This window comes from Aquarana catesbeiana, linkage group LG05 (assembly GCF_042186555.1).
Source record: "Aquarana catesbeiana isolate 2022-GZ linkage group LG05, ASM4218655v1, whole genome shotgun sequence".
Classification (NCBI taxonomy): Eukaryota; Metazoa; Chordata; class Amphibia; order Anura; family Ranidae; genus Aquarana; species Aquarana catesbeiana.
The window spans coordinates 499,843,923-499,857,866 of NC_133328.1; the positions used below are offsets into that span (position 1 = coordinate 499,843,923).

Below are 13,944 nucleotides of genomic sequence, written 5' to 3' on the forward strand. Positions count from 1 at the left end.
ACTGTGTTCTAACTGTAGGGGGGATGGGCTGCCTGGGACATGACAGATCACTGCTCCTGATCACTGGGAACAGTAGATCACTGTCATGTCTAGTGTCAGAATGGGGATCCACCTTGTTTACAAAGGCAGATCCCCATTCTGCCTTTGTACTAGGTGATCACGGGTCACCGGCATGCACGTTCCCGCAGCCCTCCATGTCGTTTCTTCCCCAGCATGTGGCATGACTGGCCACGTCACTCGGCTCCGGCCAGACACAGAGCCAGAGTCCATGGCCCCGGAAGGAAGATGGGCGAAGATGGCTGCTTCCACCAGCAGGGACATCGCGGGCTTCCTTTGCAGGTAAGTGCCACATAACGGGCTAGTATGCAAGCATACTAGCCCATTATGCTTTTACTTTGCAGGGGAATAAAGAGGAAGTAAAACCCATCAGGGTTTACCTTCCTCTTTAACCACTTGACCACTGGGCACTTAAACCCCCTTCCAAACCAGACCAAATTTTCAGCTTTCGGTGCTCTTACATTTTAACCCCTTCCCGCCGACCGAACGCATATATGCGTACTCGGCTTTCCGGGGTTATACCGGGATGATGCCCGCAGCTGCAGGCATCATCCCGGTACCGTTGTTTTCAGCGGGCGATCGGCTACCCGAGTATAACAACCGATGCGGCTAAAAGCCGCTCGGTTGTTATACCGGAGGAGCGGGAGGGGACATCCCCCCCCTCCCGCCGCCTCCCGCCGCTGTTACCGGGCCTCCCGTGCGATCGGGAGGCCCGGTGTCCGTTCCGCTGCCTTCGGCGGCTGGGGGCGGACTGGAACGAAGCTGCGAGCGGCTTCGTTCCAGCCTTCTTCTTGTAAATGCGGAAGCGACGTCATGACGTCACTTCCCGTTTACTCGGCTGCCAATGGCGCCGAATTAAAAAAAGTACACAGTATTCAGAATCGCCGTTTTCGGAGATCTGAATACTTTGAAGTGTAAAGGAGGGATGGGGGGTCTTTTAGACCCCCCATCCCTCCATAAAGAGTACCTGTCACCACATATTACTGTCACAAGGGATGTTTACATTGCTTGTGACAGCAATAAAAGTAAAAAAAAAAAAAAAAAAATTTTAAACACAATTTATAAAGTACAAAAATAAATAAAATAAATTAAAAAAAAAATTTTTTTTAAAGTGCCCCTGTCCCCGCGAGCTCGCGCAGCGAAGAAAACGCATACGGAAGTCGCGCCCGCATATGTAAACGGTGTTCAAACCACACATGTGAGGTATCGCCGCGATCGTCAGAGCGAGAGCAATAATTCTAGCCCTAGACCTCCTCTGTAGCTCAAACCTGGTAACCGTAAAAAATTTTTAAAGCGTCGCCTATGGAAATTAAAAGGTACCGTAGTTCGTCGCCATTCCACGAGTGCGTGCAATTATAAAGGGTGACATGTTTGGTATCTATTTACTCGGCGTAACATCATCTTTCACATTATACAAAAAAATTGGGGTAACTTTACTGTTTGAATTTTTTAAAATTCATGAAAGTGTCACTTTTCCAAAAATTTGCGTTTAAAACACCGCTGCACAAATACCGTGTGATAAAAAAATATTGCAACAATCGTCATTTTATTCTCTAGATTCTCTGCTAAAAAAATATATATAATGTTTGGGGGTTCTAAGTAATTTTCTAGCAAAAAATATGGATTTTAACTTGTAAACACCAAATTTCAAAAATAGGCTTAGTCATGAAAGGGTTAAATGACAAATACTTAGTCATACAACACTGTACCCATATGAAATTTTTGTCCTTTTTTTCACACAAATAGAGCTTTCTTTTGGTGGTATTTAATCACTGTTGGGTTTTTTATTTTTTGAGCTATAAAAGAAAAAAAAGACTGAAAATTCGGTAAAAAAAATAATTTTTCTTTGTTCCCATTATAAAATTTAGCAAATTAGTCATTTTTCTTCATAAATTTTGGCCAAAATTATACTGCTACATATCTTTGGTTAAAATAAGTACAACTTGGTGTATATTATTTGCTCTTTGTGAAAGTTATAGAGTCCAAAAGCTATGGTGCCAATATCTGAAAATTGTTCACACCTGAAGTACTGACGGCCTATCTAATTTCTTGAGACCCTTGGCCCCGGTTCACACTGAGGCAGCGCGACTTCCTCAGGCGACCTGGACACGACAGGGGCGCCGACTTGCAAAACGACTTCTATATAGAAGTCTATGCAAGTCGCCTCAAGTCGCCCCCAAAGTAGTACAGGAACCTTTTTCTAAGTCGGAGCGACTTGCGTCGCTCCGATTAGAATGGTTCCATTGTACAGAACGGGACGCTACTTGTCAGTTGGCTAAGTCGCCTGACAAGTCGTCCTAGTGTGAACCGACCCTAAGGGTTGGTTCACACTACAACGACTTCAGATCCGACTTGTCAGCCCTCAAGTCGCTTGACATTGGGAATTGCATTATAGTCAATGAGAGCCGTCTTAATGTACACTACAGAAGTCGCTCCGACTTCAGAAAAGGTTCCTGTACTACTTCAAGGTGACTTCTAGGCGACCTGTACCCATAGAATTCAATGGAAGTCGCCTCCAAGTCGGATCTCCATCTATATTGAAGCGACTTTACAGGCAAAGAAATTAGTTTACCCAGGCAAACCCTTCCCTCCCAGAGAGCTGATTATTCTGTGATTGGCCACAGCCAAAGTCGCCTGTCCTGGAGGCGACTTGAAGTCGCATTGTAAGTTGCTTGAAGTCGCCTTGCAAAGTCGCGCTGAAGTCGTGTTGTCCCTGTGTGAATCAGCAGTAACATGCCAGAAAAGTACAAATACCCCCCAAATGACCCCTTTTTGGAAAGAAGACATTCCAAGGTATTTAGAAAGATGCATGGTGAGTTTCTTGAAGTTGTCATTTTTTCCCACAATTCTTTGCAAAATCAAGATTTTTTTTTTTCTTTTTTTCACAAAATTGTCATATTAGCAGGTTATTTCCCACACACAGCATATGCATACCACAAATTACACCCCAAAACACATTCTGCTATTACTCCCAAGTACGGCGATACCACGTGTGAGACTTTTACACACCGTGGCCACATACAGAGGCCCAACATGCAAGGAGCACCTTCAGGCGTTCTGGAGCACCCAGGCCAATTCTGACATTTCTCCCCCACATCTAAAAAAATCATAATTTATTGGCTAAAAAATTACATAGAACCCCAAAACATTATATATTTTTTTTTAGCAAAGACCCTAGAGAATACAATGGTGGTCGTTGCAACTTTTTCTCTCGCACAGTATTTGCGCAGCAATTTTTCGAGCGCATTTTTTTTTGGGGGGGGGGGGAACAAAACAGTAAAGTTAGCCCAATGTTTTTGCATAATGTGAAAGATGAAGTTACGCCGAGTAAATAGATACCTAACATGTCACCCTTCAAAACACATGCTTGTGGAATGGCGTCAAACTTCGCTACTTAAAAATCTCCATAGGTGACGCTTTAAAAATTTTTACTGGTTACATGTTTTGAGTTACAGAGGAGGTCTAGGGCCAAAATTATTGCTCTCGCTCTAACGTTCGCAGCGATACCTCACAAGTGTGGTTTGTACACAGTTTTCATATATGGGCGGGACTTACGTATGCGTTCACTTCTGCATGCGAGCACACACGGACAGGGGTGCTTTAAAATTTTGTTTTTTGGTTGTTCATTTGACTTTATTTTAGTTTAAAAAATGTATTTTTTGGAAAAAAGTGTCAATCACTTTTATTCCTATTATAAGGAATGTAAACATCCCTTGAAATAGGAATATGGCATGACAGGTCCATGACAAGCCCGAAAAAAAAAAAAAGATCCTGGTTTCGATCGTAGCGGTGAGTCAGTAGAAGCACGGGAGGGCGGTGCGACGTCCCCTCTCGCCTCCCGTAAGAACGATCAAGCAGTGGAACAGCCGCTATGATCGTTCTTATGGTGTAGGGAATCACCGGCTGAAAAATCTGATATCTGAATGATGCCTGTCACACGTGTGAGACTTCCACAGCCTGGCCACATACAGAGGCCGAGTACAGCCGAGTATGGCAGAGCATGGCAAGGTATCAACGAGTATAACTGGGTATGGCAGAGTATAGCTGGGTATCACCAAGTATGGCAGAGTATGGCTGGGTATTGCAGAGTATGGCTGGATGGATATGACTGCAATTGTCACAGAGCAGCGCTGCGGGCACTACACATCCAGCCCACGGCGCTGCTGCCATCCGATCCTTCCCCCTCTCCTCTCACACTGAACCAATCGGTACACAGAGGGGAGAGAGGAACCGGCATCATGACACGTTTACATGTGATCGCTCCGTCATTTGACGGAGCGATCACATGGTAAACGGCCGCGATCAGCGGCCGTCTTACCGTGATCCGTGATGCGCCGGGTCCAGTCACGGATGTTCTCGGGGGCGCACGGGATTCTGGGAGGATGCCACTGTAGGCCCTCCCAGAGTTATCCGGCCGCCCTGCAGCCGTCATTCAGCTATGGGCCGGTTGGTAAGTGGTTTTAACCACTTCAGTCCTGAAGAATTTACCCCCTTCCTGACCAGAGCGTTTTTTTGCGATTTGGCACTGCGTCACTTTAACTGAAAATTGGGCAGTCGTGCGACGTTGTACTGAAACAAAATTTATGTACTGTTGTTCTCACAAATAGAGCTTTCTATTGGTGGTATTTGATCGCCTCTGCAGTTTTTATTTTTTGCGCTATAAACAAAAAGAGCGACAATTTTGGAAAAAAAAAAAAAAAAAAAAAAAAAAAACAATATTTTGAACTTTTGCTATAATAAATATCCCCATTTTTTTAAAAAAAAAAAAGCTAATTTTTTCTGTTTAGGTCAATATGTATTCTTCTACATATTTTTGGTAAAAAAAAAAAAAAAAAAAATCGCAATAAGCTTATATTGATTGGTTTGCGCAAAAGTTATAGCGTCTACAAAATAGGGGATAGATTTATAACATTTTTATTTTTTACTAGTAATGGTGGTGATCTGTGATTTTTATGGTGACTGCGACATTATGGCGGACACATCGGACAATTCTGATACATTTTTGGAACCATTGGCATTAATACAGTGATCAGTGTGATTAAAAATGCATTGATTACTGTAAAAATGTCCCTGGCAGTGAAGGGGTTAACACTAGGGGCAGTGAAGGGGTTAACTGTGTTCCCTTGGAGACGATTCTAACTGAAGGGGGAGGGGACTAACTAGAGGAAGTGACGGATCGTGGTTCCTAGCTAATAGTAACACACGATCTGTCACTCCTGTCAGAACAGGGAAGTGTGTGTTTACACACACTTGTCCCTGTTCTGTGTCTCCTGCTCACGATCGCTCGTGGCCGGTGGTCATCGAGACCGTCAGCCACGAGCATCGGCACCCCCGCTGTGCAGCGGGCGCCTGCTATCCAGACCCCGCGAGCAGACGTACAGCTACGTGGTTTCGCGCAGGGGAGCCAACCTGCCGCAGTATAACTGCGACAGCTGGTCCGGAAGCGGTTAAGCTCGAAACATTTTTTACCTTAACCACTTTATGCCCACGCAATTGCCAAAAGCTGGCTACTGTGCAGCTCTCTAGTACTGAGAGGGGGCGTGCATCAGCGCACACTAAACGCTGTCCTTTGGACACAACAGGTCACAGATCGAGGTAAAGGGCCAATCACAGCGGCCCTTGACCATGTGATCAGCTGTGCCCAATCACAACTGATGAAATGTAAATAAACTTGCCGGGTATCGGCATTCCTTTCCTCATGTCTTGTCACAGCGTGGGGGGAGGAGAGCCAGTAACCAGCAAGTGTGACAGGGGACATTTACACAGATAATCAGAGCACTGATCATCAGTGAAGTAGAAAAATTACTTATTTGCAAAATTTTATAACAGAAAAAAGGGGGTTTCTATTGCCAAATGTTTGGTCTTTTTTTGTTGCAAAAAATAAAACACACACTGGTGATTAAATACCAACAAAAGAAAGCTCCATCTCAAAAAAAAATTATACAAATTTCATATGGGTACAGTGTTGCATGTGCAATTGTCATTTTAAAGTGCGACAGCGCTGAAATCTAAAAATTGTCCTGGGCAGGAAGGGGAGTATACAAGTGCCCAGCATTGAAGTGGTTAAAGCATTCCTTGCATTAAGGTAAAAAATGTTTAGGCATCAGTATCCCCCTCATATACTAACCTAAGCTTTCATTCAATCCAGCTATGTGCACATCTGCAGCTCTTCTCTCCCCTCACTTCAGGGTCTCACTAGCTTTGCTGAGGCAGCAAGAGCCATTGGCTCCCACTGCTGTAAATCAAAGCCAATGACGAGGGAATGGGGACGAGTCCCACTGTCAGTATCAATGGACGCAGCAGCAGGGCTCGGGAGGGTGCCCCCATGGGAAGCGGCTTACTATTGGGGGCACCAGCGGGCAAACCCAAGAAGAGGATGGGGGCGCTCTTTGCAATTCTATTGTACAGAGCAGGTAAGTATAGGCAAGGTTTTTTTTATTTCCCTTGACAACTTTTATTTATTTATTTATTTCAGGTACTTATATAGCGCCGTCAATTTACGCAGCGCTTTACATATTCATTGTACATTCACATCAGTCCCTACCCTCAAGGAGCTTACAATCTAAGATCCCTAACTCACATTCATACATACTAGGGACAATTTTAGACAGGATCCAATTAACCTACCAGCATGCCTTTGGAGTGTGGGAGGAAACCGGAGTACCCGGAGGAAACCCACGCAGACACAGGGAGAACATGCAAACTCCAGGCAGGTAGTGTCGTGGTTGGGATTCGAACCAGCGACCCTTCTTACTGCTAGGTGAGAGTGCTATCCACTAGACCACTGTTTTAATTTGCTGCCTACAGTTCCACTTTAATTGTGGAGACCGCCTTTACGAAATGCACATTTTTTGTTTTATTGATGTCAATGCATGGATTACATTCTTTTTCAAAAGGTGGATTATGACTTTAACCTCTTCAGATCCGCGCTATTGCCGAATGACAGCAACAGCGCGGACCTACATTGCCCGTGCACAAGCGGCCTGCGCGCCCCCTGCAGGGCGCGCTCGGCACGCTCGGTGATCAGCAAGTCTATGAGACTCGCCTGACCACAGATCGGAGTAAGGGGTCGGTCCCGACCCCTTACCACATGATCTGCTGTCAGCCAATGACAGCTGATCATGTGATGTAAACAGAGCCGCTAACAGCGTGAGGAGGGGAAAAAAAAGCCAGTCACCGGCGGCCGTGAGAGGGACATCAGTCCGATCACGGCGATCATCTGTGCCCCCTGCCAGTGACACCTAGCAATAGGCAGCAGTGCCGCCTACCAGTGCCCACCAGCGTCATCCATCAGCGGCCACAGTGCCACCCATCAGCGCCTACAGTGCCACCCATCAGCACCCACAATCAGTGCCACCTACCAGTGCCCATCAGTGCCCCCCATCAGTGCCCCCTATCCGTGCCACCCATCAGCGCCGCCTTATCTGTGCCCATCAGTGCAGCCTATCAGTGCCGCCTCATCAGCACAATGAAGGAGAAAAATTACCTGTTTGCAAAATTTTATAACAAACTATGAAACATGATTTTTTTTTTTTCAAAATTTTCCATTTTTTTTGTTTGTTTAGCAAAAAATAAAAAACCCAGCTGTGATTAAATACCACCAAAAGAAAGCTCTATTTGTGGGGGAAAAAAATGATAAAAATTTCATTTGGGTACAGTGTTGGATGACCGCGCAATTGTCATTCAAAGTGCGTCAGCGCTGAAAGTTGAAAATTGGTCTGGGCAGGAGGGGGGTTTAAGTGCCCAGTAAGCAAGTGGTTAAAGTGGTTGTAAAGGGTTTGTTTTTTGTTTTTTATTAAAATAACAAATATGTCTATATGTACCTGCTATGTGCACTTGTTTTGCACAGAGCAGCCAGATTCATCATCTTCTGGGGTCTCCCGCTGGCGCTCCAGGCTCCACCTCTAAATCGGGTGCCCCCACAGAAAGCCGCTTTCCAAGGGGGCATCTGTGCAGGCTCGATCCATTGACACAGACAGTGGGACTCAGCCCTCCCCTCGGCTCCCGTGTCACAGGATTTGATTGAAAGAAGTGGGAGCCCATGGCCTCTGCTGCTATCAATCTGTCTAATGAGGCAAGAGACAGCAGCTGCATTGGATCAGGCTGAGGTAAGAAAAAGGGGGGGGGGGGGGTCGGCGCTGCAGCACAGAAGATTTTTGATCTCAAAGGCTCCTTCAGAAAAATTAAAAGTCAGCAGCTACAAATATTGTAGCTGTTGACTTAATATTAGGACACTTACCTGTCCACATATCCAGCAGTGTCTTCCCCCGAGCCGATCTTTCAATTGGCTCTGGGGTGCTGCCGCTGACATATTAGGTAAGGTAAACCGGCAGTGAAGCCTTGTGGCTACACAGCCGGTTCCCTACTGCGCATGTCCTAAGTGCACTTCACTTTGTGCCTGGCTCGGCGGCTGGGGAAGCGAACCTCTGGATGAGTTAGCGCCGCCGAAGTTAGCCTGAAGTGGGGGCGGGTACCTGTCAAAACCAGGTACCCGCATCCCCCCGAAAGGTGCCAAGTGTGGCAGGGGAGAGGAGAGAGGAGGCCAATAAGCAGAGCTTCCCCTTTTGGGTGGAGCTAGGGTTGCCACCTCATCCCTTTAAAACCAAACACATTAACCCCTTCATGCCTAAGCCTCTTTCTGACACGTGTTGCTTACAAATTAAAATCAGTATGTTTTTGCTAGAAAATTACTTAGAACCCCCAGACATTTTATATATATATATATATATATATATATATATATATATATATATATATATATATATATATATATATATATATATATATATATTTTTTTTAGCAGAGACCCGAGAGAATAATATGGCAATTGTTTCAATATTTTATGTCACACTGTATTTGTGTAGCGGTCTTTCAAATGCAATTTGTTTTGGAAGAAATACACTTTCATGGAAAAAAGTTAGCCCAATTTTTTTGTTAATTGTGAAAGATGATGGTATGCAAAGCAAATGAATATCTAACATGTTTACATTTGTGGGCGCGACTTACGTATGCGTTCAATTCTTCCAGCCCCCTTATGACATCACAGTCCTGGGGCATGCTGGGACTGTGACGTCATAAGGGGGCGCTGTCACCGGATGACATCACCCGGTGACCCTGCCCCATGCCTATATAAGTCATTACGCACCATCCACACAGCATTACAGCGGGAGAGAGCGTCGTGTCAACATCGGAAGAAGAGAAGAGGGAAGAAGACGACGCAGAAGAACGGGCCCCGCTAGCAAAAGAGCGGCAGAACAACTGGACATCGGGAGAAGAGGCCGAACACCAGGAGAAGAGGCCGGAGAAAGTGGAGAAGTCGGAAGAAGACCCCCGAAGTCGGAAGAAGGCCCCCGAAGCTGCCTAATAAATTACTTTAAAAACCTGTGTACTGTGTTTTTTTATTGACGCTTTTTTCCCTAGGTGAATGGGTAGGGGTACAATACTCATTCACATAGGGTGGGAGGCCGGGATCTGGGCACCCCCTTATTAAAGGGGGTTCCCGGATTCCGATAAGCCCCCCGCCTGCAGACCCCGACAACCAACGGCCAGGGTTGTCGGGAAGAGGCACTTGTCCTCATCAACATGGGGACAAGGTGCTTTGGGGGAGGGGGGCCCGCCAAAGCACCCACCCACGTTGAGGGCATGCGGCCTGGTACGGTTCAGGAGGGGGGGCACTCGCTCGTCCACACCCCCTTTCCTGACCAGCCAGGCTGCGTGCTCAGATAAGGGTCTGGTATGGATTTTGGGGGACCACCACGCTGTTTTTTCAGCATAGGGGGTTCCCCATAAAATCCATGCCAGATCTAAGAGCTTGGTATACCCTGCGACGGGGCCCGCAAGGTGTCAATCTCGCCGATAAAAGTGGCGAGATTGAATTCCTTTTCTAGTCCCGTCGTACCCAAGTCACATTCAAAATGAACGGACTTGTCCGTGTGTGGGCAAGTCCGTTCAATCGGAAAGTCCGCCGTAACTCCGTCGGGAAGACCGGCAGACCCAGTCTGCCAGAAATCCGGTCGTATGTAGGCAAGTCCGTCGGAAGTCCGTAGGGAAGACGTCGGACCTAGTCTGACGGAAAGTCCGGTCATGTGTACGCTGCATAACGATCGCAGAGATACCTCACATGTGTGGTTTAAACACTGTTTACATATGTGGGCGTAACTTACATATGCGTTCGCTTCTGCACGCGAGCTCGACGGGGCGCTTTAAAATGTTTTTTGCGCAAACAAATCAATATACACCTATTGCGATTTTTTTGGACCAAAAATAGAATATATATCGGCCTAAACTGATGAATACATTTTTTTTTTATATCATTTTTTTTTTGGACATGTATTATAGCAATAAGTAAAAAAGTGTTTTTTTTCTCAAAATTGTCGCTTTTTGTTTGTTTATAACGCAAAAAATAAAAACCGCAGAGGTGATCAAATATCACCAAAAGACAGCTCTATTTGTGGGGGAAAAAAAAGGGACTTTTTGTTTGGGTACAGCGTCGCATGACGACGCAATTGTCAGTTAACCACTTCCCGCCTGCCATACATCATATGACGTCCTTGACTTTGAGCGGCGATATATGAATGATGCCTACAACTACAGGCATCATTCAGATATCTGCTTTTTCAGCCGGCGATTCCCTACACCACGCTGTTACGCCGCTTGATCGTTCCGATACTTCCACCGACTCACCGTTTCCATCAGTGAGTCGGACAGGATCTGCTGGCGCCCAATGTTTACCATAGAGATTTCCAGCGGACCAGACGATCGCCGAAGTCTCTATGATCGTTGGGAGGCCGGGTGCAATGTTATGACGTCACGCCCGTCCTCTGCATTCAAACAAACGGCGACGGCTGGGAAGCCAAGATCTTTTTTTATTTCAGGCTTCCTAGCCTAGAGGTGAGATGTGGGGGTCTTATTGACCTCATAGCTCTCCGTAAAGAGGACAAATCATGCCATATCCCTATTACAAAGGATGTTTACATTCCTTGTAATAGGAATAAAAGTGATAAAAAAAAAAAAAAAAAAAATTTTTCTTAAGTGTCAAACAGTAAAAAATAAATAAAATTAAAATTGAAAGCGCCCCTGCCCTCACACACAGAAGTGAACACATACGCAAGTCCCACCCACATATGAAAACGGTGTTCAAACCACATGTGAGGTATCGCCGCGAACATTAGAGCGAAAGCAATAATTCTAGCCGTAGATCTCCTCTGTAACTCAAAACAAAATTTTAAATAGTCGCCTACGGGGATTTTTAAGTACCGAAGTTTGTCGCCATTCCACGAGCGTGTGCAGTTTTGAAGCGTGACATGTTGTTAGGTATCTATTTACTCGGCGTAACTTCATCGTTCACATTATGCACAAAAAATTGGGCTAACTGTACTGTTTTTTTTGCTTTTTTAAGCACAAAACTTTTTTTTCCCAAAACAAAACGCGTTCAAAAAATTGCTGCGCAAATACAATGCGAAATAAAAAGTTGCAAAGACCGCCATTGTATTCTATAGGGTCTTTGCTAAAAAAATATAATGTTTGGGGATTCTATGTAATTTTCTAGCAAAAAAAAAAAAATGATGATTTTTATATGTAGGAGAGAAATGTCAGACTTGACCTGGGTGGAAAGTGGTTAATTTGGCACAGTGCCGTATCACAAAAAACAGCCTGGTCATTAAGGGGCAAATTCTTCCAGTCCTTAAACTGACATTTAGGGCCCTTTCACACTGGGGCGGTGGCGGCGTCGGCGGTAAAGCACCGCCATTGTAAGCGGTGCTTTACCGTCGCTATTCAGCCGCCAACGGGGTGGTTTTACCCCCCGCTGATGGCCGAGAAAGGGTTAAAAACCACCGCAAAGCGCCTCTGCAGAGGCGCTTTGCCGTCGCATCTTCGGAGCGGTGAAGGAGCGGAGTGTATACCGCTCCGAAGATGCTGCTAGCAGGACTTTTTTTCCCGTCCTGCTAGCGCACCGCTCTAGTGGGAAAGCCCCAAGCTCTTTTACACTGGAGAGACAGCAGCGGCACTTTCGGGTCGGTTTGCAGGTGCTATTATTAGCGCAATTGCACCTGCAAACCGCTCCAGTGTGAAAGGGCCCTAAAGGTTCGATTTTTATTCTTTAAAAATAACAAACGTCATACTTGCCTCCACTGTGCAGCTTGTTTCGCACAGAGTGGCCCTGAATGGCGTTTTCTGGGGTCCCCCCGGTGGCTCTGCTAGCTCCTCCCAGTCTCAAATAACCCCCCCAGGAGAAGCGCTCTCCCAGGGGGGTTACCTTGCGGGCACGCTCCCGAGTCCTGCATTCGGCATCCATAGCCACAGAGTGCAGGACTCAGCCCCGCGTCATTGGATTTGATTGACAGCAGCGCGAGCCAATGGCTGTGCTGCTATCAATCTATCCAATGAAGAGCCGAGAAGCCCGGGCAACGATCGAGCATGGGACTATCGAGGGCTCAGGTAAGTCAACTGGGGGGCTGGGGTGGTAATCATCAGATGTTTTTTCACCTTAATGCATAGGATGCATTAAGGTGAAAAAAAAAAAAAACCCCATGAACCTTTACAACCCTTTTAAGTAGTTAATGATCTCAGAAGCAAGCCCAACACTCCCCTGTAGATGGTGTAAGAATGGCTGGCAGCACATGGCAGGCTTCACCTGCACACTCCATGCGGATCCTAGCCCATCCCCCAGCATGCACCTCACACAGGGCTGGTGACCTGCTGAGAAAGTTCCCCTCGGCGGATAAGGACCCCCCTGTACTGCGCAGGCGTAGCGCTTGCGCAGTATGAGCCACCGGTAATAGCTGAAGCTGAATAGCTGTAAATCAGCTGTACAGGGCACCTGTAACAGGGCCGCTCGGGACTTTTTTATTCTACCTCTGCGTCCACTTGGATGGTGGGGCTTGAACCTGGACTCAGGGAGCAGGCACCGTGTACAGCTGACTCAAGGTTTTCAGCTTCAGCGTCTCTAGTCCTTCGTACTGCGCAGTACAGGGGGGTCCTTATCCGCCAGGGGAACTTTCTCGGCAGAACACCGGGACAATGTGACACACACTGGGCTGCAGGACACACAGGAATCTCCCTCACTATCTGCTAGAAGAAGCTGGAGGACAACTCATTTCTATGAAAACTCTTTCCAAAGTTTACCAATAGTCAGCCCCCAGCCCGGACGATAGACCCCCCCCACCCCCCACAAGGACATGGAGGGAACCTGACCGTACACTAGGACTATGGAGGAGACCCCCGTATGAAGAATACACACACCCAGCATACCGCTCCCCTGAGCCGTCACCACACACTCCTCTCCTAGGCTGCGCAGGAGGCCCAGAGCCGCCTCACTCTGCAGCCCGGGATCCCCGGAGCACACCAGGCGGTGCAGCTGGTGCAGACTGCCCAGAATACCGCCAGACGATTCATTCCGGAGCGCCTCGCTGCCTTCTCCTCCCTCAGAGCGGGAACCGCTGGCGCTGCTCTCAGACATAACACCAGCGGGGATCACCACACACACTGACAGGAGAGGCGGGAGGGCGCTATACTGACTTCCCGGGGACGGAACCTCCGTCACATGACCAGCCAATTCATGGAGGGGTGGACCTATCAGCGGAGAGAACTCCTTTTAAAAGACAACTATTGGCCGCTGGAGGTTCGCTGGGAGAAAATCTGATAGCAGCTGCCTGATGTGAGGAATGAAAGGATTATGTTATTTTGTATATATTTTTACTGAATAAATAAAGTTTTATTAAAAAAGAAAAAAAGCGTAGTGAAGAGGAGAGATGGGGACCGAAGCAAATCTTTTTTGTTTAGTTTTGTTTAGTCCTCATGCACAGGGGGCAGGGGGGGCGTCTGCTCATCTCTCCTACACATCTCTCCTCATGGCAGAAGCGTTTTGGCAGAAAAAAAACACCTGAC

General features: G+C 46.7%; 1 protein-coding gene across 2 annotated transcripts in view; it reads right to left on the reverse strand.

The window, feature by feature from the left end:
- The window catches only part of PRKDC (protein kinase, DNA-activated, catalytic subunit), a 712,087-nt gene extending 698,496 nt beyond the window's left edge, over nucleotides 1-13,591 (reverse strand). The window contains exon 1 of one of the 2 annotated variants that reach the window (XR_012244521.1): nucleotides 13,300-13,591. Coding sequence is in view for 1 of the 2 variants with exons in the window: in XM_073631567.1 (XP_073487668.1) it covers nucleotides 13,300-13,516 (217 nt within the window). In the remaining variant the exon portion in view is untranslated. The remainder of the gene's footprint in view (nucleotides 1-13,299) is intronic. The other variant, XM_073631567.1, reaches the window with a different exon arrangement.
- Nucleotides 13,592-13,944: the final 353 nt, after the last annotated feature.